The sequence below is a fragment of the Desmodus rotundus genome, chromosome 1 (assembly GCF_022682495.2).
Source record: "Desmodus rotundus isolate HL8 chromosome 1, HLdesRot8A.1, whole genome shotgun sequence".
NCBI lineage: Eukaryota > Metazoa > Chordata > Mammalia > Chiroptera > Phyllostomidae > Desmodus > Desmodus rotundus.
This window is the reverse complement of record NC_071387.1, coordinates 100,232,994-100,257,861: the sequence shown is the minus strand read 5'-3', so window position 1 is coordinate 100,257,861 and position 24,868 is coordinate 100,232,994. Positions and strand designations below refer to the sequence as shown.

General features: G+C 51.4%; 1 protein-coding gene across 13 annotated transcripts; it reads right to left on the bottom strand.

The window, feature by feature from the left end:
- Positions 1 to 23,573, bottom strand: FLYWCH1 (FLYWCH-type zinc finger 1). Of its 13 annotated transcripts, none has more exons than XM_053928508.1 (12): positions 23,225 to 23,497; positions 21,135 to 21,251; positions 18,252 to 18,379; positions 13,078 to 13,230; positions 11,167 to 11,601; positions 10,467 to 10,928; positions 9,107 to 9,535; positions 8,711 to 8,974; positions 5,458 to 5,721; positions 4,196 to 4,468; positions 3,243 to 3,315; positions 1 to 1,134 (listed from the first exon to the last, which is right to left on the bottom strand). In XM_053928508.1, the coding sequence occupies exons 5-12, from the start codon at positions 11,498 to 11,500 to the stop codon at positions 1,095 to 1,097; spliced, it is 2,139 nt and encodes a 712-aa protein (XP_053784483.1). In that variant the 5' UTR covers positions 11,501 to 11,601; positions 13,078 to 13,230; positions 18,252 to 18,379; positions 21,135 to 21,251; positions 23,225 to 23,497; the 3' UTR covers positions 1 to 1,094. The 13 variants fall into 13 exon arrangements, with proteins under 13 accessions (XP_053784483.1, XP_045045710.2, XP_045045709.2 ...); XM_045189775.2 differs by lacking the exon at positions 18,252 to 18,379 and adding an exon at positions 11,975 to 12,135; XM_045189774.2 differs by lacking the exon at positions 18,252 to 18,379 and adding an exon at positions 11,984 to 12,135.
- Positions 23,574 to 24,868: the final 1,295 nt, after the last annotated feature.

Sequence of the window (24,868 nt, the reverse complement as noted above, 5' to 3'; positions counted from 1 at the left end):
ATACAAAATAAGGTTTATTGAGGGAAAGGAACAAGCAGAGGGACAGCGAGGGACTGAGATGTCACTGTCCCATGGTGGGCTGGCAGGCTCCATGGTCGGCTTGCGGGGGGAGAAAGAGCCTGCATGTGCACTCCCTCTGCGACTACAGAATGAGGGAGAGGAGCCTCACTGTTGAAGATGAAGACTTGTTAGCAAGCAGCAGCCTCTGGAGTTCCCAGGGGGACATCAGCCTGCTTCCCCTGGACCTTCTAGGGCAGGTCTCTGCTGCATTACCTGCAGAGAAAAAGAACCGCACTGCGGCTGCCATCCACAGCTGCCTCTCGTCCTGCGTCAGACAGCAGTGGGTGTCCCAGGACACCGCTGGCCTCAGCCAGGTAGCATCTGCCCCGTGCTGGCTTTCTGCGGACATCCAGGCCGGCTCCCACTGCCCAGAACAACACCTGCTGTGGGGGTCACGGACACCGGGTTTAAGGTGGAGAACAGCGAGGTAAAGAGAGTCGGGCAGTGTGTGTGATAGGGCCTCTTGTTTGGCCTGCTCCGTTACTCTGAGTGATCACTGCGCCCCAGCAGCAGGCGGCCAAGGGGCACAAAGGCCCACCTGGCACCTGTCTAGAAAACACCTGAGCAGCTAGAGCTAGGTAGGGCAGCTCAGCTCAGCTCCAAAAAGCAGAAAGTTCCCCAAACGTTCCTTGGCCAAAGCAGGGCCACACCCAACTGGCAAGTCCTTGGCAAAGTCTGGTGCTCTGAAAACAGATGAGTGTTTGTGGCTTGGGCTGGCAGACAGGGAAGAGTGACTTTGTCAAAAGATGCTTCTTCGGATTCTTTTGGAGGTCAGGCCTTCCCCACATCACGCACACCTGTAAGCTGCCAGCTTCTGGCACTTTTGTTTGCCTGCATGGAGACGACATCGGAGTATTCCTCCTGGGAGGCCTCTGGAGGAAGTGTGAAGGCTGTTGATGCTTTCAAAGAGTGGAAAAGGGCTTTTGTCCAGCAGAAGCTAACCGGGTGGGAAATGCCGGGGTCCCGTGCAGATGCGGAACATCCTTGAAGCTGGAGACACGTGAGGTTCCTCTGCGTTGGAGAGGAGACTGGCCTCACTGAGAATCACTGTTGGGTTTTGTATCTTTGACTTTTCTGATTACAAAGAAACACATATTCATCATAAAAACTCAAAAATGGCAGAAACAGGGAAAAGAGAAAGTTAAGGATTCCTGTAATACTTTTTCCCTAGAGAAAACCGTCAACGACATTTTTATACACACATATACACACATCACATCTACTCCTTTAGAACTGAGATTCCTCCACTGCCGTAAAACTTGGGAATTCCCGACTCTTTCCATTACAGAGCCCTGGGAGGAAACACCAGCACGCCTGCGGGGGCCCGTGTCCTGCTCTGGAAGCTGCCAGGTCTCTTCAAGATTCTTTGTCAGAAAACAATTCTCCTCTGTTACTGTGATAGGGTTAGAAAATGTTCGCTAACTCCTTGACATTTCTCACTCCCAGTGGAAGAGTGTGATTCCTCTCCCTTGGGTGAGGTGACTGGCTTCTAATGAACAGAGTAAAGCAGGAGTGAAGCGGCGCGACATCGGTCATAAAGCCATCATGGCTTTTTTTCCTGAACAGCTTTATTGAGTTATAATTCACATGCCATATAGTTCACCCACTTAAAGGATAGAATTGGATGGTTTTAGTATATTCTCAGGGCTGTGCATCCATCACCACAATTACTTGTGGAACATTTTCACTACCCCAAAAGTCCTCTCCCTCCTCTTCCATTTTTGGGAAGAGTTTGTGAAGAACTGGTGTTTGTTATTTAAATGTTTTTAGAAGTCACCAATGAAATCATTCATCTGGGGCTGGGCTTTTCTTGGTGGGAAGTTTTAAAATTACTAATTCAATCTCTTGTTATAGGTCTATTCAGATGTTCTATTTCTTCTTATTTTTAAAAAAGATTTTTAAAATTTATTTCTAGAGAGAGGGGAAAGGAGGGAGAAAGAGAGGGAGAGAAACATTAACCGGTAGCCTCTTGTTCATGTCCTGACTGGGGACTGAACCCGCAACCCAGGCGTGCGCCCTGACGGGGAATCAGGGTGGCGACCCTTTGCAGTGGCAGGACAGCCCCAAACCGAGCCACCCCGGTGCGGGCTCTCTTTCTTCCCGAGCTGTCTGTCTTCCTGGGGTTTCCCATTTCATCTAAGTTATCTAATTTGTGGGCATGCTGTCATTCATAGTCTTCCCTCATAACCCTTTTTCTTTCCTCTGAGGTAGGGAGTAATGTCCCATCTTTCATTCATGATTTTAATAATTTGAGTTTTCTCTGTATTTAAAAAATATTTTGGGGTCAATTTAACTAAAGGTTTGTCAAATTTGTTGAACCTTTCAAAGAACCAACTTTTGGGTTTGTTAACTTTCTCCTCTTCATTTCATTAATTTCTATTTTTCTATTTATCATTTCCTTCCTTCTACTTTATTATACTTTGTTCTTTTTCTAGTGTTTTAATATGTAAGTTTAGGTTGTAGATTTGAGATCTTTGTTGTTTAATATAAGCATTTACAGCTATCAATTCCCCTCTAAGCGCTGCTTGGCGCACCCCCGGCACCCCACCGTTCTCCTCAAAGTGTTTCTCATTTTCATCGTGATTTCTGAGAGCCATTGATCATTCAGAAGGATGTTGCTTACTTGTCACATATTTATGAGTTTCCCAAATTTCTTTCTGTGACTGATTTCTGGTTTCCTTCCACTGTGGTCAGATAACACACTTTGTATGATTTCAGTCCTCTTAAATTTATGGAGTCTCGTTTTATGGCTCAGATATGGTCTATTCTGGAGAATGTTCTATGTGTGCCTGAGAAGAATATGGACTCTGCTGCTGTTGGCGGTTTTCTCATTGTTCTGGTCTCTCACTCATTTTGGGGGAAGGTAGCTGTCATGTTGAAGGGCGCTCAAACCGCCCTGTGGAGGGGTCCGTACAGTGAGAGAAACTGGGTCCCACAGTCATGTAAGTGAATGGCCCACCTGCGAACTTCTTCCAGCCCCACTCAAGCCCTTAAGCGGGCCGCAGCCCAGGCTGACATCTTTCCCCGGACCTAATGAGAGACTCTGACCCCGAAGCACCCAGCCCAGCCACTCCTGAAAGCTTGACCTACGGAAACTGTGTAAGACAGTAAATATTTGTCATTTTAAGTCACTGAGTTTTGGGGAAATTTGTGACACAGCATTAGATAACTAATACAATTACCCATTAATCTGCTGGCTTTCGGGAGAACAAATCTCGAAGCACAGTTGAACTGTAGGCAGGAGTTTTATCTTTTCTGAAGAAAAAAAAATTGAAAACCTGGATTAATAACTCTTTTCTTGTTGAAGCTGCTAGAGCCAATGACACGTACCTTGTAATGAAGACCTCGAGGCCTAAGGATAAAGAAAACCAGTAGAATGATGCTGATCTGGGGGGTCGGCCACTGGGGAGCCCCAGACTGCCTGCGCCTGGTAAAATAAGCTACACGAGACCCCAAGAGTCAGTCTGCTGCCCTTGTCATCAAAAAGACTGGGAATCTAGCAGACATCAGAGATGGTCTGGCCTTTACCATGCCGAAGGCACTCCGCAACTCCCAATTCCTACTGAAACTCGGAAATCTTCTTTTATGTTTTAAGCAGAAATCAAGTTTCTTTCAGTTGTTTTATACAACTTGGATTCATTTCTGTATTTTATAAGACATGGCCCTTAATATTTACATGAATGTATGTGAGACACACAATGCTTTCTAAAGACCGGTTTTATATTCTGTTTACGTGGCGAGAAACTATTTCGGTTCAACCCAGTTAATTGTTTGCAAAATTTATAGGAGCGTTTGCCTGTGCACGGGCACGTACCTTATTCAGTCTTCGGGATGGTCTATATTTTTTCATCAGATTTTCAAAAGAGACTACAATCGTTAAAAAGTTAAGACCTCAGAATAAAAGGTAGAGAAAATGGTAGTTTGTTTTTAAGGATGTGACAGATTTAGGTGTGTTTTCCGGTTCAGGAGAAGAAGCCAGTAGAAAGGACAGACAGAAGATTCTGGAAAGACAGAAAGGCCAGGGCAAAAAGCTCTCCAGACAGTGCCTGTCCCCTGAGGTGTCTGAGCCTTGGGCTGGTGGACCAAGATCTCACAGGTTTTTGTACCCTCCTCTGCCCCCCATCCCTGTCTGTACCTGGGTCCTCCTGCTGGGCTACACTGGGGAGCTTCTCCCGCTGCCTCAGGGCCTCCAGGCCCACCAGGTCAGGCAGGTGGCAGTGGCTGCGCATCACAGTCACCTGCTGGCCCTGGGTGATGGCGCGGCTGCGGCAGCGCAGCCGGGCCTGGTCGCGGCACATCCAGTACACCTTCTCGCCCGCCGCCTTCTCCTTCCTGTAGAGGTAGGACTCGTGCACCAGGAACCTCCCCCCGAGGGACGTCCTCAGGAACTCCAGAGGCTGGAGGGTTCCTGGAAGGAACGTAATGCTGTGAGTGGAGTGCCTGAGCCAGACCTCGGAGGCAGGGGAAGGCGCCTAGGTGCCAGGGAGGGAGCCTGTTGCCTTGTTCCCACTAGCCTGCTCCAGTCAGGAAACTGTCATCCCCACCCCCGCCCCCTGTAGTACTCCCTCCGGTCACTGCCCCTCTCTGTGCCGCAGGGCCCTGAGGACCAAAGCTCAGGTCACCAGCCCAGCGCCCACAGCCCTGACACCTACAAGTGGAGACCACTGTCTCTAAGTGCACTGGTGCTGCCTGGGGAGGTTGGCTCTGCAGCTGCCCAAACCTCGAGCTTCCTGCTGGCCTCTCCCGACTTGGCTTGGACTCCACATTTCCTGGCAAGCGCCCCAGGTCAGGGGCTGAGCTGGAATATTCCGGGAGGCCCATGGCTGGTCTGAACCATGTGCACCAGGGACCTCCCAACTCCCTGTCCACCCTCCCATTGGCCAGCTGGCAACCAATCAACTCTCTCTCTCATGACCTTAACTAAAAGGTCATGCAGTGTCGGGGGGGTTGGGGTGGCCAGAGACAAATGCAGGGAGGGTGGCAGGGGAAGAGAGAGAGGAGGCGGAGGAAAACAGGCCTAAGAGAGACCCAGAGAGTAGAGACAAAGGGCCCCCAAGGTCCAGGCACATTACCCCATAAATGGGTGCCAAGCACTTCCTGTACCTGCCAATAATGCCACCCTGGTCCACCCCCTTTTCTTCAATGGTCTGAGTGGGTTTCTCCCACTGACAGCCCGTCTCAGCCTGGGACCAGCACCGTGAGTGAGGAGCCCAGATGCAGCCTCTGCCCTCAGGGAACTCACAGCCCACATGGACAGACTGATGTGCCTGGTTGGACCCCACTGGACATGGGCCATGTATGGAAGGTCCTAGCAGGCAGCCTTCAGCCTGTGTTTTGAGGCTGGCCCTAGGGCCAGTCAGGTCAGCAGGGAGACTAGAGCCCAGCGCCAACCCACACCTGAACCTTCCCTCTGGGCTCGGCTGGGGGAGTTCTCGCGCTGCCTCAGGGCCTCCAGGCCCCCCAGGTCCGGTGGGTGGCAGTGCCTGCGCATTACCATCACCCGCTGGCCCTGGGTGATGGCCCGGCTGCGGCAGCCCATGCGGGCCTGGTCGCGGCACGTCCAGTACACCTTCTCGCCCGCGGCCTTCTCCCGCCTGTAGAGGAAGGACTCGTGCACCAGGAAGCTGCCCCCCAGAGGGGTCCTCAGGAACTCAGGGCCTCCTGGGGGGAAAAAGGGGAAAAAGGGAAAGCAGTCAAGGCAGGGAAAACCTGAAGCCTGGGGCTTGGAGCAGAACAGTGAGGAGGTGGGCGCCCTATTCTCGGAGCCCGAGCAGCTTGGCTCCTGGAGTGACCTCCAGAAGCCCTCCCATGATGCTCCCACCTCCTCACAGCAAGAGGGCCCTAGGGCCCAGGACACAGACACCCGCCACGAGCGTTAAACCTAGCCTAGCCTCAGGTCCCGGGGCTCCTTTCCGGAGCCTGGCAGGATGGGGAGATGGGAGACTGCGAGGTGGAGGCGGCTGAAGGCAGAGGGCCGTTCCCCCATCTCATGGTGCCTACAGGAAGGGGGTGTCTTTGCTACACGCACTCGCTTATCCCAGGTGCCTGCGATGGGACGCACACAGGCCGTCCCTGATGCATTGGAGGAGTAAGTGGACAGCTCCTCTGGGGGACAAGCCATCAGCAGTGAAATGGGCATTGTATGTGGCACCTTCCGCCTTCCTGCAGCAGGGAGTTGGGCTATAGAAGAGTACACTCCCCAGGGAGCCGGGCTGCGTGGGGATTTGACCCAAGGGCAGCAGGAGGAGGTAAGCCATAGAGTAAGCCAGGTCTTGAATGTGTTGAGAGGGAGGTGGCCGAACCCTTCTGCCCAAAGGACTCCCTTCCCTCCATCCAGGGAACACACAGAGGAGCTGGAGACAAACTGGGAAGTCTGTCTCCCCACAGCAGAGAACAGCAGAGGCCATGGGGCGGGGGGGTGAGAAGGCCCTAGAGAGGATGGGGGTGGGGTGAGGGTATCTGGATGTGGAATGGAGCTAGCTGACCTCAGGGCACGTTTCTGTTCCTCTGGCACCACACCCAGGGGAAATGTCTCCTGAGGGATGAAGGCTGGGAGTACCAGGCAGAAATCTGGAGAGGAGGGGATAGGGCAGCAGGGCAGAGATGCTGACAGAACGGGAGAGGCTGGGGTACAGGGGGCAGGTGTGGTTACAGACTTGGCAAACCAGCCTGGCGGGGAAGCTGCTGAGAACAGTGGAGTCCTGTGGGCAAGTCTGGGAGGTCTGAGGTCCCTCGGAAGGTGGGGTCTAGGGCAGTGCTACACGGGCCTGGGTGTGAGCTGTTTGTGTGAAGAGCAATGACATAAGGGTGTCTGTGCCTGGGGGAGAAAGACTCTTCGGGGTGGGGAAGGAGGAAGTGGAAGCCTGCAGCTGGAACGTGACACTTCTCACTTATTTTCCCTGCCCAGGTCCCAGAGTGCCCGCAGCCAGTCATAGACCACTGTGGAAAGTTCTTCCTGTGGACACTGACCAGCCCAGGGATGGAAACACAGCCTCAAACTTCCAACCAAGACCCATTACTACTTGCACAGGATCAGTCCTCAGAAGGCTGGGTCACTCGAGAACAGAGACTACACAATCGCAGAAGGGTTTATACACCCTGGAGCCCCACAGACGGCCACGCTCTCCATCGAGACGCTGTCAGGTATGCACGGTCTGAACAGTGTGGCCTCCGGCAACGCTTGCTAGGGTAGTGACAAGAGGAGGGACTTCACATGACAAGGGGGGTACACCAAGCAAGAGCAAGAGAGGCCTAGAGATGAGGGTCCAGCTAGGGCACCACAGGGAGATGGTGAGGCAGGGCCCCAGGCAGACTGGAGTGAGAAAACCTGGAGCCGTCTGCTGCTGGATGAGGAAGGGAAGCGATGTGCGAGGAAGAGAAATGATGGGCATGCGGAACACTGGGCCGACAGGTAGAACGGCTGCTGGACTGCCTAGAAAACCAAGCGCTGTGTGAGGAAACGAGAGCGGTGTGTTCCCAGCCCAGCGCCAACAGGTTTGTATAGTAAAGCAAAAACAAAAAGCTGCAGTAACTTCATTGAAAGGATGGGGGCAGCAGGTAACAGCTGAAGCCGTATTTTCTCTCTTTTTTTAAAACCAATACTTTCTCTGGTTGGAAGTCAACAGGAGGTTGAAAGAGCAGTCACAGCGGTAGAAGCACATGTCAAGAAACGGCAGCAGATTCTCCAGGAAACAAGGGAGAGAGCTCAGAGTGGGCATCTGGGGCGGGAGTTGGGGGTGAGGACAGGGCAGGGCTGCCGCGAGCCTCATAGCTTTGTCTCCGTGTACACAGAAGTTACAAGGAAATGGAAAAAAAAAAAGAGAGCCAGGAAGAAATATAATCAGAGATCACAGTTTCAGAGAACTTTAGGGCCAAAAAGATCCCAAAGGTGACTCAGAAAATTCTACAACTGGTAATCCTGGAAGGAGAGCAGATGTCTCTCTGACGTGGATACAGAACTGGGCCAAAGGTGCTCTTCTTAGCAAGACGAGGACAGGAGCATTTGCATCACTGTGACCGTGACAGCCCAGGCACCACGCCCTGTGGGGCTGACCAGGTGGACAAGGATGGAAAGGGGGGCTGTGACTCTCATCAGTGCTCCCTCAGGGCTGATGACAGAAATTTACAGAGAGCGGCTGGAGAGGTAGTTGATTAACTACATGAAAATGTCACCTTCTGTCTTTAAGCACCAGGTCCGTAGGGTGTGCTTGTTACTAGGCTCTGTATTATCCACTCACACTGTAAAAATGAGAAACTGGCCGCGTGCAATTAGCTTCCTTTATAAATCCTACAAACTCTTGAGGAAAAAAAGGGAGGAGGAAGAGAAAAAGGAGCCTGGGTTGGTCGGTGGAGATTTCAGGGAGGCTTGGCTGGTCTGAGCAGGAGGGTGAGGACTGCCACCTGAGCAAGCGGGACTCGCCCCAGTCACCCAGAGTCTGGTCGGGTCTGGTCGGGAAATGCAGTGAGGTGTGGTCGAGGAGTGGAGGTGAGGAAAGGGAAGGGAAGAGCAAGGAGAGGGCTGTAACTCCTTCCCGAGTGCTCCTAGCAAGGAAAGTAAGGGTGCTTGCGAGGGAGCATGGAGGGTCAAGAGGGAAAGGCCAGCTGGCTGTATCTCTTGCCTTTTCCTGGACCTGCAGCCCATCTGAATTACCTGAAATTCCCCGCTGGACCACACCAGGACGTTTCTCCCGCTGCCTCAGGATATCCAGGCCCACCAGGTCAGGGGGGTGGCAGTGGCTTCGCATCACAGTCACCCGTTGGCCCTGGGTGATGGCGCGGCTGCGGCAGCCCATGCGGGCCTGGTCGCGGCACGTCCAGTACACCTTCTCGCCCGCGGCCTTCTCCCGCCTGTAGAGGAAGGACTCGTGCACCAGGAAGCTGCCCCCCAGAGGGGTCCTCAGGAACTCAGGGCCTCCTTAGGAAAAATGGGGTAGGTGATCAGAAAAGGCTGAGCCGGGCCTGATGCCACCCCTTCCTGCCTCCCAGGCCCTCAGGAAGTAAGACTTGAGGGGGCCCTGGCTCTGGTCAGTGGATAAGGAGGACTCACCCAGGCCCTTGTCCTGGTCCTCCGTAGGGGATCCCTGCGGCGCCTGGGGCTTCGTGTGCTTTTTGGGACGGGGCCTGGTGAGAGTGGTGGTGCCGGGCCCCCTGCAGTAGAGGAGGCCACCCACGCCTTGGAGCAGCTTGTCCACTTGGCCCCCGGGGCCACCTGGCCTGGCCTGCGGTGTCTTCATGGTCTCCTGCTGCCGCCTGGCCTGTAGGCCCTCCATGTCAGGGGGGTGGCAGTGGTTACGCATCACGGTCACTCGCTGGCCCTGGGTGATGGCCCGGCTGCGGCAGCCATGCAGTGTGTGGTCGCGGCACGTCCAGTACACCTTCTCCCCCACAGCCTTCTCACGCTTGTATAGGAATGACTTGTGCACCAGGAAGCTGCCCCCATAACAGGTCCTCAGGAACTCAAAGGGTGGGCACTCTGCTGGAGGAGGAACCGGCAGTCACACTGGCAGAAGGGGAGAAGGCGGGCAGTGCGGCTAGTGGAACGGGTGGCCAGGTGGGCTTGGTCCAAATGCACCCCACTGAGCCCCCCTACCCAGCAACCCAAGTGGGGGTTGCAGTTCCTCTCCCCGTGGTCAGAGAGGAGGCTGTGTCCAAGGTTGTACACTAGGAAGGAAAACAGCCTTCAGGCCATACTTTTTCTTAGGGTTTGTTTGAAATTTTTATCTAATTTTTTAGTAATACCTGCACATCTCATAAAATACAAATGGTACGAAGATACACAAAGTAAAACCAGTCCTTACCCCCGCATCCTGCCCCAGGTACCCAGCACTGGCAGCTGCCTTTAATCCTTTAATCCTTGAGTCCTGGAATCCTTTCTAGGTCAGGAGGCACCACCTTTGGGACCAAGCCCACCTCCCAGTTACCGGTAGTAAAAGCTGCACAAAGAGTCCGTCTACAAGTCACCCAGTGCCCCCACCACATGCCGGGCCGGTGCTGAGCACTGCCCACATGCCAGACATCTAATCCCCCCACACTCAGGCTATCACCCCTCTCAGGACAAAGCTCCCAAACTGCAGGAACTCAGCAAATGTTCTGAGGCTACCCAGCTACACGAGGTGGGGCTGGAACTTGAATCTGGACCCCATAGCTCAAAATTTCCCACCAGGAAGACTTCCTAAACTGCATGGGTTACCAGAATTACATGGAGCCTATTAAAACTCATGTTTCTGGGCCCCACACCAGACCCTGCTGCATCAGAAAATTCTAGAAGGGCTCTGGCCAGCATGGCTCAGTTGGTTGGAGCATCATCCTGTAACCAGAAGGTTGCTGGTTTGATTCCTGGTCGGAGCACATGCCTCGGACGTGGGCTGGATCCCCGGCTGGGGTGCGGGCAGCCGAAAGGGACTCACCAATCCTCAGTATCCGGCGTTTCTTGAAGGGCAAGCTCCGTATCGACAGGGCTCGCAGCCCTTCACTCATCTCTGGAATTGGCATGCTTGGCACCAGCCCAGGGGCAGGCTCTGGCTCCTTGGGGCACAGCCATGGGCCCGCTCCTTTGACTGGCTCCTCCACCTGGCCTCGGTGGACCTCAGGACCCTCTGAGCTTTCCGGCAGGACTGGGCCTCGCAGCTTCTGTTTCTGGCGCCGGGCCTCCAGGCCCTCTTCGTCAGGGGGGTGGCAGTGGTCCCGCATCACTGTGGCCCGAGCGCCTCGGGTGATGGCCCGGCCTCGGCAGCCCAGCTCAGTGTGCTCTCGGCACTTCCAGTACACTTTGTCCCCCACGGCCTTCTCCTGCTTGTACAGGAAGGACTCGAGCACCAGGAGACGACCCCCGAATGGGGTCCTCAGGAACTCCAGGGGCTTGGGGTCTGCTGAGACCAAGCAGAGGGCTGAGTTAGCTGACATAGAGCACACATGAGGCCAGGGACATGGACCAGAGGGATGAGAATCGTCACACCAGCCTGGGACAGGTTCATAATTAGAGACAAGCAGGCTTGGCTCAGAGAGGGAATGGGACATCCAAAGTCACCGCACTGGAAAGAGGTGGGGGGGTTCACAGGGCCCCAAGTCTGAGCATGCAGGGCCAGGGGTACCAGGCCTGGAACTCACCTGTGTCTGGCTTGTTGTATTTCTGCTCGAAGGCCCGGGGGCTTGGCTGGACGGGCCCTCCCTGCTCCTCTGCTGGCAGGACCTGGAAGGTCCTACCCAGGGTGTCGGGGGCAGACATCTCCGGGGATGTGATACAGTGCACTCCTTTGGGCAGGGAGCCCACCCCACCCCCGTTCTCAGTGGAGGCCATTAGCAGAACCAGATCAGAGAATTCCTTGAGCTTCACAGGGGCTGTGGGGACGGCATCTGTGCCAGTCCCAGGGGACTCAGGGGACAGCTCCTGACCGGCCTTCACATTCTCACTCTCCTGCTCGCTGGGCTCAGGCAGAGGCATCCTGGGACCAACAGCTTGTCCCCCAGGCCCACTCAGGCCCCAGTAGATGGACTTCTACTCCTCCTCCCTGGCAAGGGAGCTGGCAGTCCAGACGCTCTGTCCTAAGAGAGGATACAACCCCCATTAGTGAAGCCTGGGGCTCAGGAGAATGGACCCGGGGTGCAGACTGGGCAGATGGGGCACCAGGATGGGCAAGGACCTGAACACAGCTGGAGGAGCCTGGGCAGGTGCTTCTGCTCGGCCAGTCCCTCTCCTGGCAGCAGTGAGTATGTCACGTCCTCATCCAAACCTCACTGTCCCCCCATGTAAAATGTGCCAAGCACAGGGCTCTTGGGTGGGGGGTGGCACTGTTGGGGGATTAAGATACTGATAACTGAGTTACTACAAATCGAGGCCTGAAGGTGTTGAGGATGGGCCGAGTGTCTCATGGGCTTTTCCATTTAGCCTTTCAGCCCGCGTGTTATAAAAGTTTACCATTCTTACTGCCCAGTTTGCAGATGAGGACACCGAGCCAGGCCAGGGCGACTGACACAGCCATGAAGCAGCAGAGCTGGGAGTCTGGCTGAGGAAGATCTGGAGCCCAACCTCACACGACACCTGCTGTACCTTGTCCAGGGTAACAGTCCCTGGTGTCCCTGAGCACCAAGCACCGGAGACAGACAGTGGGGACGTGAGCTCAGGTCATTGACCCTCCCAGAATTCCCAGAACCTTTTCACCCTGACACTCTGCAGACCAGAGTTCCTGGCCCTGGGAGGTGGGACTCTCTGGACTCACAACTAGATCCTGCCCCAACCCCAGGCGGGAGGCCTGGGGCCACCCAGAGCTCAGGAGGTGCCAGGGCCCCATGAGTGCAGTGACCTTGTGCCTGAGCTGGTGCTGGCACTGCCTCAGCTAGGCAGGGACAGGGCTGTGAGGCTGTTCAAGAATCTATGGTCACTGGGGACTCCTTGGCCTGGAGGAGCAGGAAGAATGAACTGTGGGGGCCAGGGTGTAGTGGGTACTTGGCCCAGGGGCATCAGTGTGGAATGGTCTTTCTGTCTTTTCGGGGGAGTAGGTAGTGGGTGGGTTGTGGGGGTCTTTCCGATCTTTCACTAACAGCCCAGAAACAAGACAGCTGCCTGCCCTTATATTTCAGTTTCTCCACTGTGACCTGTCACCTCCCCCCCGAGTTCTGCAGTTCCAATTCCTCCTGGTTCCCTATACCCACTGAGAAGTTCCCTGGGCTGGTGCCCACATTTAGCTCCCCGAGGCCTGGTCAGCCCAAGCTCTGGGCCCCAGGGTTTCCACATATCCTGCAGCATCCCCAGAAGTCCCTGCGCTCCACGCTTGCCCAGCCTCCGGCGGCAGCGAAGCCCAGCCCTGAGGGGGGTGAGCCAGGGAAATAAATCCTCCAGGTACTGGGACATCTGGTTGGGAGTCCCCGCCTGACCTCCTGTGTCATGCCCCCCTCACCCCGGTCCAGCTCCGGGACAAGCTAATCCCTGTTCTTGCGTTGCCCTTCTCTTCCCTGCCTTTCCCACCACAACTGGATGAGGTGGGTGGGGACTCCGGGGACAATGCTGGCAGAAGCACATACCTCCTGCACCTCCCTAGGCAGATTCCCTCTGGCCGGAAAGGGTTACAGTTGAGGCCCCACCTACAGGCCACCGGTCTTCCCATGTTGATTGGCCCCAGTGCATGTCCCTCTACCAGCAATCTGCCCCGCTGGCTCCCAGGCTCTCTGGGGTCCCTGGATGAAAGAAAATGGTGGGCCCCCTATGCTGCATCCTTCTCGTGCCCCCAAGATTTGCCAGTGCTCCTTCTTTCCCCGTGGCCTCCACTGACAGGGTGAAAAAGCATAGAGAAGCCGCCGTCCCCTCCACAGAAGGCCTTTCAGACCCCTCAGGCCACCCAAAAGCTGTAAGGTCACTGTGGAGCCAGCAGGCACATGCCTACAGGACCTGGCAGTCAGTCCCTGCCACGCAGCTGGACAGGACTGCAGTCTGCAGGGACTCCCCCTGACCACTCCTCCCATCTCCCTTGCCCCACACCGACCACCTGGGCCTCAGACATCGGTGCTGAAGCCCTGCCTCCTCCAGCTCAGCGGGGGTCGACAGGACCAGCCATGACCAACACAGGTCAGCGTGGCAAGGACCAAAAACTCCCCTGAAACTACGCACCCAAGTCAGGAGACATTGCAGTCCTCTCAACCACAATGGCTATTTAAATTCGAGACCCATGTACTGGCAAAGACCTTGTCTAACAAAAGACCTTGAACTATGGCTGACCACTGTCTGGAAAGGTCTGGGTACCTCCATGGACTAGAATTTGGATATGATTGACAGTTCCCATTCTCAACCATTGAGGGGCCTTAAAGTGTAGCCAGTTTAATTCTCCTGTAAAGCACGCAGGCCCCTTTACACTGCGGTCTCGAACCCGGACTGGCCTCCTGCCCAGACCGGCCACTCACTGTGTGACTTGCTGAGTGCCACAGAAATACGCTGGGGGGTTGGAGCCCTGGCCCTGCTGCACGGAAGCACTGCAGGAGCGGAGGAAGGCCGTCTGGCACTGTCCAGCCCGGCAGACCCTCCCGCTGGATGGAGCCACATGAAGGTGCCTGAGAAAGCCCAGCCACCCCACGAAACCCTGATCAATAGTAAACTACTGTCACTTAAGCCACTAAGATCAAGGATCATTTACATTTATTACACAGTTCTTGGCAAGTGACTGGACCTCGTGGGTTTTGGCTTTTTGATGAATGGAATAACACTGATGGTTCTGCAATATTCAACATCAAAGTGCTTTTGAAATCCAGGCGCCTTGCTACACAAATGTTCAATCCCTCAGGTGACCACGCTTAGAGGGCTATGAAAGTGTTAAGTATATTAAGGAACAAAATATTTAGTACATTAAGTATAATACACTTAAACAAAAAAATTAAGTGTACAGGAGAGCAAATGAGAGTTATGGATTTAAAAGTATGTAACGTGAGGCCTGACTTGCGTGGCTCGGTTGGCTGGGGCATCGTCCCTCAGAGGGAAAGGTCGGCAGTTGGATTCCCGTTCAGGACACATGCCTAGGTTGCAGGTTCGGTCCCCTGTCTGGGTGGGTACAAGATGTTTCTCTCTCATATCTGTGTTTCTTTCCCTCTTTCCCCTTCCCTTCCCCTCTCTCTAAGATAATAACAATAAAATAAAAAAGGAAGAAGCCTATACCATGAAATAACTAGTCACAGAAGGATAAATACCGTGATTCCACCTCTGTGATTCGGCGGGAGTGATCAGGCTCACAGACAGAAAGTGATGGTGGCTGACGGGTGGGGGAGGGGGTGGGGAGTCGTGTGATGGGCACAGGGCAATGTGTGGAACGATGGCAGGATGGATGGCTGGTGGTGATGGTGGCACGACACTGTGAATGTGCTTAGTGCCACTGAACTGTGTGCTTAAACATGACTTAAGTTGTACATTTTCGTGTCTATTTTACCGCACAGGCAAAGGAACAGTCTGTAACAAACTGTATGTAGCAACACCCCATCTGCCTGACACCCGGCTGACTGCAGGTGTCCCTCCACGATTCGGATTTTACCATTTCATGTTTCACAGTTTGTCCATTTGGGACAGATATCTTCCTAAGCTCTTATAACCGCTCACTTTCTGGATAAAGAAGGCACACACATTTCATCCTGATTTGGAAAATAAAGTGTCTTCACCGTTTCCCTTGGCGCACCTCCCCCCACCCCGCACGGGAGCGCTGTCTCTACCATTCATGTCCTGCTCTCTGGTCACCAGACCTCTGTACCTCCACTGGTTCTTTGCATTTGGACCATCAAGGTTTTTAGGTCTCCTGTATACTAACACAAAACCTAACAAAACTCCCTTCTTCCCTTAACAGTTTAATTTTGCAAGAACAGCCCACACCCTTCCTTCCCACCCGGGTCAGCCGCAGACAGGGTCCCCTTTGGCCATCATGCAGAATCGGCCCATGAACCACACTCTCCCCCTGACACCCTTGTTCACGCCTGCACGTGGTCTATCCGGACAATGGCATTTATTTAGGAATACAGGAATGAAGTTCTGACACATGTGACAATGTGGATGAACCTTGAAAACATGATTCGCAGTGAAAAAAGCCAGACACAAAGGTCACATATTGTGTGACTCATTCATGTGACATGTCCGGGAAAGGCAAATCCACACAGAGAAAAGCAGATTAGTGGTGCATAGAACTGCGGGGGTGGGGGAGATTAGGGAGCGATGCCGAGGGGTGTGAGGGTTCTTTTGGGGGTGATGGAAATGCACAGTTAGTTGCGGTGATGGTCGTACAGCTCTGCGAGTAGCCTAAAACACTGGAATATACACGTTAGATGGGGGAGTGCATGGTATATAAATCCTACCTCAATCATGCTGTTTAAAAAATCCTTATAGGGCCCTGGCTGGTGTGGCTCAGTGGATTGAGTGCCAGCCTGAGAACCAAAGGGTTGCTCGTTCAATTCCCAGTCAGGGCGCATGCCCGGGTTGCCAGCTGGGTCCCCAGTGGAGGGCGTGCGAGGAGCAACCACACATTAATGTTTCTTTCCTTCTTTCTCCCTCCCTTCCCCTCTCTCAACTAACTAACTAACTAATTATAAGTATGACTCAGGTTCCTAGGGTCACTTGGATAAAAACCAGTTTTCTATACCATAAACAGGCTTCTCACTCCCGGGCTTGGTTTCCTCATCAAAAGGTGGGGTGGGGGGAGGGTAGTATGAATTATGTATTGATATATTTTGTAAGGTGCTAATGTTATACTGTAAAAACTACACAGAATACATTTTTAAAATGTTAAGAGCAAAATACTAGTAAGTCACCCATAATCCTGCCACTCCAGTGCACAGCTATTTATATTCTTGCATTTGTACCTGTAACAACTCCTTATTTTCTGTTGTACACACACTGTGTCCCACATGTTGTCTGCTATTTTACTGCATGCTGAAGCGGTAAGCCCCCACCTGCAGCCTAGGTGGAGTCCTAAGCATTACCTAACTAACCTGCGCCCTTAACAGTTATGAGAACACGAATCTAAATCCCCAGCAGCAATACTTTAGAAGGCCACAAGAGGGTGATGTTGCCCCATAAAAACAATCTACCGCATCCTTGGTAAAAATTAAATGCACAGAACAATGTTTCCAAAACAAGAATTGGGGAGTTTGAACGTGTCACAAAATTAATTCAAGAATTCTGAAAATGCTTGTACTTACAAAACTTATTAGTTTAAGAAGCAGAATCCAATTAACAAATTCGGCAAAGACTATTTTTTCTAAACTAAGTTAAAAAAAAAAAAAGGACCACATATTACTCAGACACTGGCATTACCAATTCACTTTTCTTCTATATCTCCTTGATTCCATTCATATTTGTTATTTACTGACTAATTTTATTTTATGTTCTCATGACTTAAAAAAACCTTAAGTAACGAGGAAGACATATCTCAAAATGTTAAAAGTAGTAAGAATAGTGATTTATTTTTTCCTTCCCCCTTTTTTTTTCAAAATTGTTTACAATGTGCATAAACTCTGTTTACAGTGGGAAAATATTAAATACTTTAAAGATAAGCTGTATCTTCTTGCTTGGTAATTTCTTTTTAACTCTGTAACTCATAGAAAAAGTAGGGGACATTCCTTCCTATGTGACATGATGTCATACAAGAAAATAAATAGTATAAACAATAGAACAGAGAAATGAGTAAAAATCAAGTACATTAAAGTCCCTGTTCTGGGATTTGCATAGCCTCAGCGATATTTCCCACAATATGCTTATTAACTACATAGGGAAAGACAGTGACTTGACAGTGAAGAAATCCCACAGACACGCCCTTAAGTGAGCAAGGTCAGCCTCACCCGTAAAAGACAAATGAACTCAATGACCTCGTCGATAAAAGGCACTGAGAAGGACCCGACAGCATCTCTGTGACATTCCTGCCCAAAACACGCACCACCATTCTAGTCACACAAGCCACATGGGGGGACAGTCTACGAAACAACTGACCAGAACACTTCAAAACTCTCAAGGTCATTGAGGGCAAGGAAAGGCTGAGTACCTGCCCCAGACTGCAGGAGACCAGGGAGACGTGACAACTAAGTGCAGTGTGGGATCCCAGAACAGAAAAGGGGTGCTGGGTGCGAAGCTGGTGGCATCTGAGCAAGGTCGATAGTTCGGGTTGTAGTGTCGCAGTGATGGGGATCTCTCGGATCCGCTCACTGCGCAAAGGTAGGTGAGATGTTGACATTCAGGGAGACTGGGTGCTGGGTATCTGGGAATTCTTGGTGCTATTTTTGCAATTTTTAAAAAGTCTAAAATTAACAAAAAATAATAGGTTTTTGAAAACCCAAGTTTCAAAATTATAGACACGATGAAACTTGACAGAGAAAATAGGTGACTCAGAGACTTCCTAAGTGGAGTGTATGTGTCGGGGGGTGGGGTGGGTTTAAAGCGAGAAATGCCAGTTGCAGAGGAAACACGCACAGAGCTGCAGCCAGACCTTCAGAGGAGGTTGTCAGCGGCGCCGACGCATCCCTACAGACCAGCTACTTTGTGGTTTGTCATAGTGGCTTCCAAGTGATCTGTCCAACGGGAGGTACCGTGGGAGATGGCAGGGTAGAGCAAGGAGGGTGTCTCCACAGTCACCTGCCCGGCGTGGCCCCGCCAGCTTGCAGGGTTGCCCTCCCACTGCCCTCGATCCCTGGCCTGGTTGTGGTGGCAGCATCTAACCACTGTTAATCTCTGGGGTGCTCACCATTCTTGTTTGGCTTCTTGGCTCTTTTACCACCAGGAAGAGCAATGGAATTCCCAGTTGAAATCTTACAGTAGTTTCTGTTTTCCTAGTTGGATTCTCGCAGATACATCCTTCAAGAGTCTAAAGGACTGCGATTACAACATTTAATATTTACCAAACAGCAGCTAAGGAATTCCAATGCATTATTTCATATTATCTTCCAAACAGCCTCATCAATTAAATTCTACTGTTTTTTGCCCTGGCTGGTGTGGCTCAGTGGATGGAGCGCTGGCCTGAAAACGGAAAGGTCACTGTTTTGATTCCCAGTCAGGGCACATGCCTGGGTTTTGGGCTGGATCTCTCACACGTCGGTGTTTCTCTCCCTCTCTTTCTCCCTCCTTTCCCCTCTCTCTAAAAATAAATAAATGGATGAAATCTTTACAAAATTCTACTGCTCTTTGATATTACAGAGTAGGCACATAAGGCTTAATTTTAGGTTCCTGAGACCAACAGCCAGGTCAGCAAAGAGTGAGCATTCAAACCTCCTGGGTGTGCCTTCAGGGCCTAAACTCTTAAAATAAGTTAAAATAGTTCCAGCCCTAGGTATTGCTATAGTGGGTTAAGACTGGTGGTTCTCAGTCAGGGTGATTTGCTTCCCAGCACAACATCCTTGGTTGTCACAACTGGGGGGGGGGGCAGGGCATACCATTACCCACTAGTGGGTAAAGGTCAGGAAGGTTACTTCTACTTATCCCACAGTGCCCAGGGCAGCCTCTCTCCCCACCTACCTCAAAAAAGAATCTGGTCTAAAACGTCAATAGTACCAAGGTTGAGAAACCCTGCCTAAGGCCAGTGTTTACAAAATGAACAGGCCCTGGCTGGTGTAGCTCAGTGGATTGAGTGCCGGCCTGCGAATCCAAATGTCGCTGGTTTGATTCCCAGTCAGGGCACATGCCCGGGTTGTGGGCCAGGTCCCCAGTAGTGGGCACTCAAGAGGCAACCACACATTGATGTTTCTCTCCCTCTCTTTTTCCTTCCCTTCCCCATTCTAAAAATAAATAAAATCTAAAAAACCAAAAATCTAACTTGCAAAAACTATGAAAAATTTTTAAAAATGAAATAGAATATAAAGAGAGTTATAATATAATGAAGCTAAGTATAGTTTTCATTAAGTTTTTATTCTAAGTATTTGTATGTGTAATTCTGGTCTCTGTAAGAATTACCCAGGGTACCTGATAAAAATGCAGGTGCCTGAATTTCACACCTAAAATTCTGGAGAGGGATTCAAGAATCTGGGTTTTTAACAAGTTCACCATGAGGCTGTGGTACTAGTGGACCATGAACTGTGCTTTGAGACACACTGGAATAAATGCCCCTGAGAAATAGGTGGCCCACAGCTAAGTGACCAATTAAGAAGTGTCTGAGGTTTTCTTTGTGCCAGGTACTACATGAAGTGTTTTACATCTATTATGTCATTTAAATCTGTCACACTGTACAGGTTCCCTCATTAATGTGTTAAATAAAATCATTAACATCTCTTTATTTTATATCAGTGGGAGAGTCATGATTTCACCTTTTTAAAAAATGATCCTTTAACAATTTAACAAGTTTCAGATACTTTGGAGTGTCGTGGGCACCTCAAGAAGAGAGGAACTTGAGCAAATGTATAAGAGGTGCAGGTAAAATCTGGTGGAGAGAGCGTCCTGGCATGGCGTCTACGCCTCAGGAGAGCAAACACCACACTTAACAATTCAATCTGAGGTTCCTTATGAAGACTTCCAGCAAAGCAGACTCAAGAAAGCCTGTAGGGTGAGTTAACACACTTGCTGCACCTAGGCAAATAATCAGGCCAAAACTAATGAGACCAGCCTTATTTCATGACAAAAAATATCCGTCATTGAGATTGTGAGACTGCAGGGAAACTGTTCTGCAGTGGAAAACTATGCATCGTCTAGAACACACCCTTCCAGGTTACATGACTCTAGCCTTCCCGAACCTTGGAGCTGTTTTTACAACGCTGTACATCACAGAGAATAATGAGAACTAAGAACTGATAACAATGTAAAATTATTTAGCCTATAGACAATAAATTCTCTCTCTCCATGTAAATAAAGATAGACATGTAAATGATTCGTCCCCCTGGGGAAGAAACCAGTTTTGCCTCCATGTGCACATTCATTTCTGAATTCCTGATCTAGTCTTCTAAAATCTTCTTTGGGTTCTCTTGCCAACGGATTGTAAGATCTGACTGGTTTCTTGGTTCCTGAATTGAGTAAAAGCTTTGACACATGTTCATTTTATATCTGTATGAAATCACGAGTATCATTTCCTTTGTTTTGGTCTAAGGCTCTGCTTTGCAAATTGTCCTGGTCATTGGTCCTACCATCTTCGGGTTCCAGTCACAATTTAAAAAATTACTTTGAATATACTAATCTTTATTGCACGTAATAAAAGTGAGTATTATCATATGAAACTGTTGTTATACATACATTTATTCTAGGTGGATTTAAATTTTTTACTTTGGATGGTCATTGTTTTGAGGTAAATTTTGGGGTCCTAATATGTTTATTTCGTAATTTTTTTTCATAATTTAATTTTTACTCAGTACAGACTTCTTGAGCATCTGGAGTGTCTTTAGGTCAGGCAGATGTAAAGGGAAGGTTCTAGAGCTTCAGTTTCGGTTGGTCACTCTCTTACCCTCTCTCCCCTCCCTAAAGACACAGCACAGAGCCATCTGAGAACAGTATTCACAGGGCCTGCTCTGGTAATGCTGCCCTCTGGTGGTGACAAGGGGTTCCGTGCAAACCCAACACGCAGGTGACACCCCTGGGTCCAAGCCCTAATCAGTAAGACCTTGGAAGGCAAAGCCTGGCTCAGCAACTGACGGTGGATCAACAGAATTACCTTCACAAAAGAGAGGGACAACCACCATCGTCAGGTGCCAATACCTAGGTCCTTAGCTCTGGCTTTCTAGGTGGGAGACCTGGGGCATATCCCATCACTTCTCGGGGCTGGTTTCACCTGTGAAACAGGAAAAGCGGCAAATGAGATATTGTATGTGAAATTCTTCTATAAATTGTAAATCACCACACAAGAACAGGGAATTCTTTGTCCAGGCCCAAACAGGGGTCCTGAAGAATAGGGGGGGAAGAGAGAAGGTCATGATGTTTGAAAAAGCTCCAGGATGAGCCCTGGCCAGGCAGCTCAGTTGGCTAGAGCACCCTCCCAACACACCAAGGCAGTGGGTTCAATCCCAGATCAACGAACGGATACATAAATAAGTGGAACAACAAACTGATGTTTCTCTCTCTCCTTTCCTCCCTTTCTAAAATCAATACATAAAAAAGAAAAGGAATTAATTTTTTTTTTTTTTAAAAAGCTTCTGGATGAGTCCAATTGCTGTCCCCCCACCTTCCACCACTAAGAGCTGTGCGGGTTGAAGACGCACACTGGCCAGCCTGTGAACCCTTCTAAAACGCGCCGGTCTGAGTGTGCACACAGGCATTGTTCCTGGTGGAGCTCGAGGGTGGCAGTGATCGAGATTCAGAGCTCCTATGCTAAAGCAGGGCTTCTCAAACTCGGCACCACTGGCACTTTGCACCAGGTAATTCTCTGTCGTGGGGGATGTCCTGTGCAATGAAGGATATTCAGCAGCACCCACAGTCTCTACCTGCTAGATGCCAAAAGCACCCCCAAAATCCTGAGAACCAACACTGTGAATGTCCCCTGAGATGCATTATAGAGAGATTGCAGCCAAGGGTACTCCCCTCCCCTAAACCCCCAACCCTCCATCAGAATCTTAGCTATTTCTAACTCCTCCCTTACCAGGCCTAACGTGTCCTCAAATCTCATTCTCTTTATACCCGATCGGCCATCTTCCATGCCTTCCACTGCACATCACCTCAGCACTTCGACAGTCCCCACTGTGTCCTCCATGGCCTTCCCCACTAGCTCCGTCTTTCCAATTCTCCCTACGCAGTGCAGTGCTGACAGGTTAATCTTCCTACAGTTCAACTTTAATCATTTCTCTCTCCAATAAAAACCATCTCCGTCTCTGTTATAAAAGCTACACACACACACACACACACACACACACCCCTCCACAATCCAGCTCAGGCCTCACACACTTCCTCTTCCTCCAGTCTGACTATGGGGTTTTGGAAGAGGAGCACGAGAAACCTGACTGAATCAAACCAGAAAATTCAAATCAAGTCCTGGAAATGGTCTTGGGCCTGAAACACAGAAATGTCAAAATAATAAAAATATACCCTTTTGAAGGTTACACATGATTCTCTGATTACGCAGCTCAGCATCCACCAAAGGCAAGGAGTAAAGGAAGTGAGAAACTGATGGTTAGAGCAAGCATTTGGAACTATGGTCGCACAGATTAGGTCCCGAAATCAATTTCATGGTGTAGCAATAGTCTTTTGAAATGGAAAGAATAGAATAGAACAGGCTAGGCTGGACTAGACTAGAATAGAATGTGAAGTTAGGGTAATATCTCCCTTTAAAGTTATCTTTCATTAATCTGTATGTACAGGCACAGGGCTTGCACATAAAATATATTTCTCAGTGTAAGTTGAAAAAAAAGTTTGAAAGCTACAGGGGACAATCTACATAGTCAGAAGTGGAACGAGGAATGTAAGAACAGTAAAAAGTGCAAGGTCACTGGTACCTCCAGAGCTGCAAAGATGGGTGCCAGGGTGGAGGCAGTATGTGGTGGAGTGGACACCGCCGGGAAAGATGGGTGAATGTGAGGCTCCCTCATTTGGGGTGTCAGGGCTCAGTCCCAGGGTGGGGTGGGTGCGGGAAGGAGGGGTGAGGAGAAAGACGGCGAATCCCGAGTGAAGGACAAGGAGGCGGCCTCAGCGCCACAACCCAGAGCCTGGGAACCCCCCTACTCCCAGCATCAGCAACCGTTGGGACCGCCAGGAGAGTCGCGTCCATATCATGGGAACTGGAACCCTCCCCGACCCGCTGGGACCCGTCCTCACCGGGCACCGGCCAGAAGGCGACGGCAGCGGGGCCCTCCCTCCCCGGCGACCGAGCTGCGGCAGGTCCTTTGGCCTCGGCCACTGCAGCCACAGGCGTCGACCTTGCGGCCCAGGCCCCTCAGGCCACCGCAACCGGAGCTCCGGATCCCCGCCCCCACATGACACTCGGGAGCGAGCCCCGCGCCCGCGCGCGCCGTCGCTCGGGTGGTCGGGATCGCGCGCCACCCCTCGGGGGAACCGGCCTCTGGGAACGCCTAAGCGAGCTCCCGGTTTTCTTACTCAGCAGAGCCCATTTTGGGGTACGAGATCCGCTTCTCCGGGTCTTCGCTGCGCTGTGCGGAGCCGGCAGCTCAACCAATAGGCGCTGGGAGGTGGGATTAGGGCTCGCAAAAGAGGTGGAGAAAGCCCAGGATTGGATGGCGACGTCCTGGGCGGAGCCTCAGTACCTGCGGCTTGTCCCGGGGCTCCCGAACGGTAGCTCTCACACCAGTGAATGGGGATCTTAATTGGGAACCCGGGAGCAGAAGGCAATTTCTTTTGCACCTCATTGAAACCTTCAAATGACCCCGCCCCAACCTGGGCCAATTTGACATTCAAGATAAATGATAATGGATTATACATTGAATAAAATAAGAATCCATGAGTCGGCATGATGTAAATGGGGGAGAAGGGAAAGCTCTTTCTTATAGTAAAAATACGTAAGCTAATTTCACATATGGTCGCCTACATAATTTGTTTTTCATTTGGAAATTTCTTTTCTAAATCTGACTATTATAAATGCTGCTGTGGCTGGCATCATTCCTAACATTTGGGGGGTGAAGAATACATGGGAATCCTTTGTACACTTCTTGAAATTTTTCTGTAGGCGTGAAATTATGTCAAAGTAAAACGTCAAACAAACAAAAATATTCCGGATAGGAAAGCATGTATTTCACATTGGTCCCCCCTCGCCCATGGGTCTGGTCCAGCCTTGGCCCCTTGGTCCCGACCTCGTCCATCGGTGCAGTGGCCGTCCTTCGTACATCCACTGGACACTTGTCATTCTCCGACCACCTTGTGTTGTGGGGACCAGAAATGATCTGGCGCGGGGAGCTGAGGGGTCTAGGCACTGCTTTCCTAGACACTTGGCTGGTGGCGGCGTGAGGGGCTCCAGACGCAAAACGCCTGCATGTCGCCTGGACGCCTTGCCCCTCCTCCCGCTCGGCCCCGGGACTTCACTCATCGCGACCCTCCCCAGCCCTGTAGGACCCCTTCCTCCATTCGCCCTCCTTCGCCAGCCAGAGCCCTCCCCCACCCCACCCCCCCCCTTCTAGCTGCGCGTCCTTGGCCTCGGAGTTTGCGGAGTAAAGACGCTGTTCCTCTCTGGGGAACTCCTCGCTGTTCGGACCACCCTCTCCTCTCCCTCCCGCTCGTCACTCTAAAGCAGCTGTTGGTAGCGCCCCCTGGCACCAGGCAAGTGGATGTCCACGTCCTGCAGGGCCCTCCTGCTGGGCCTTCCACTCGCTCCCGGTTTCCTTTTTCTCCGCATCCTCCACGAGTTCTATCGAGTCTCTTTCTTCCCCGCGTTCTCCCGCACCTTTTCCCTCCCTCGGCATTTTCAGTACTCTGCCCCGTTCCCCACATCCTCCACCTCTTTCTCGCACC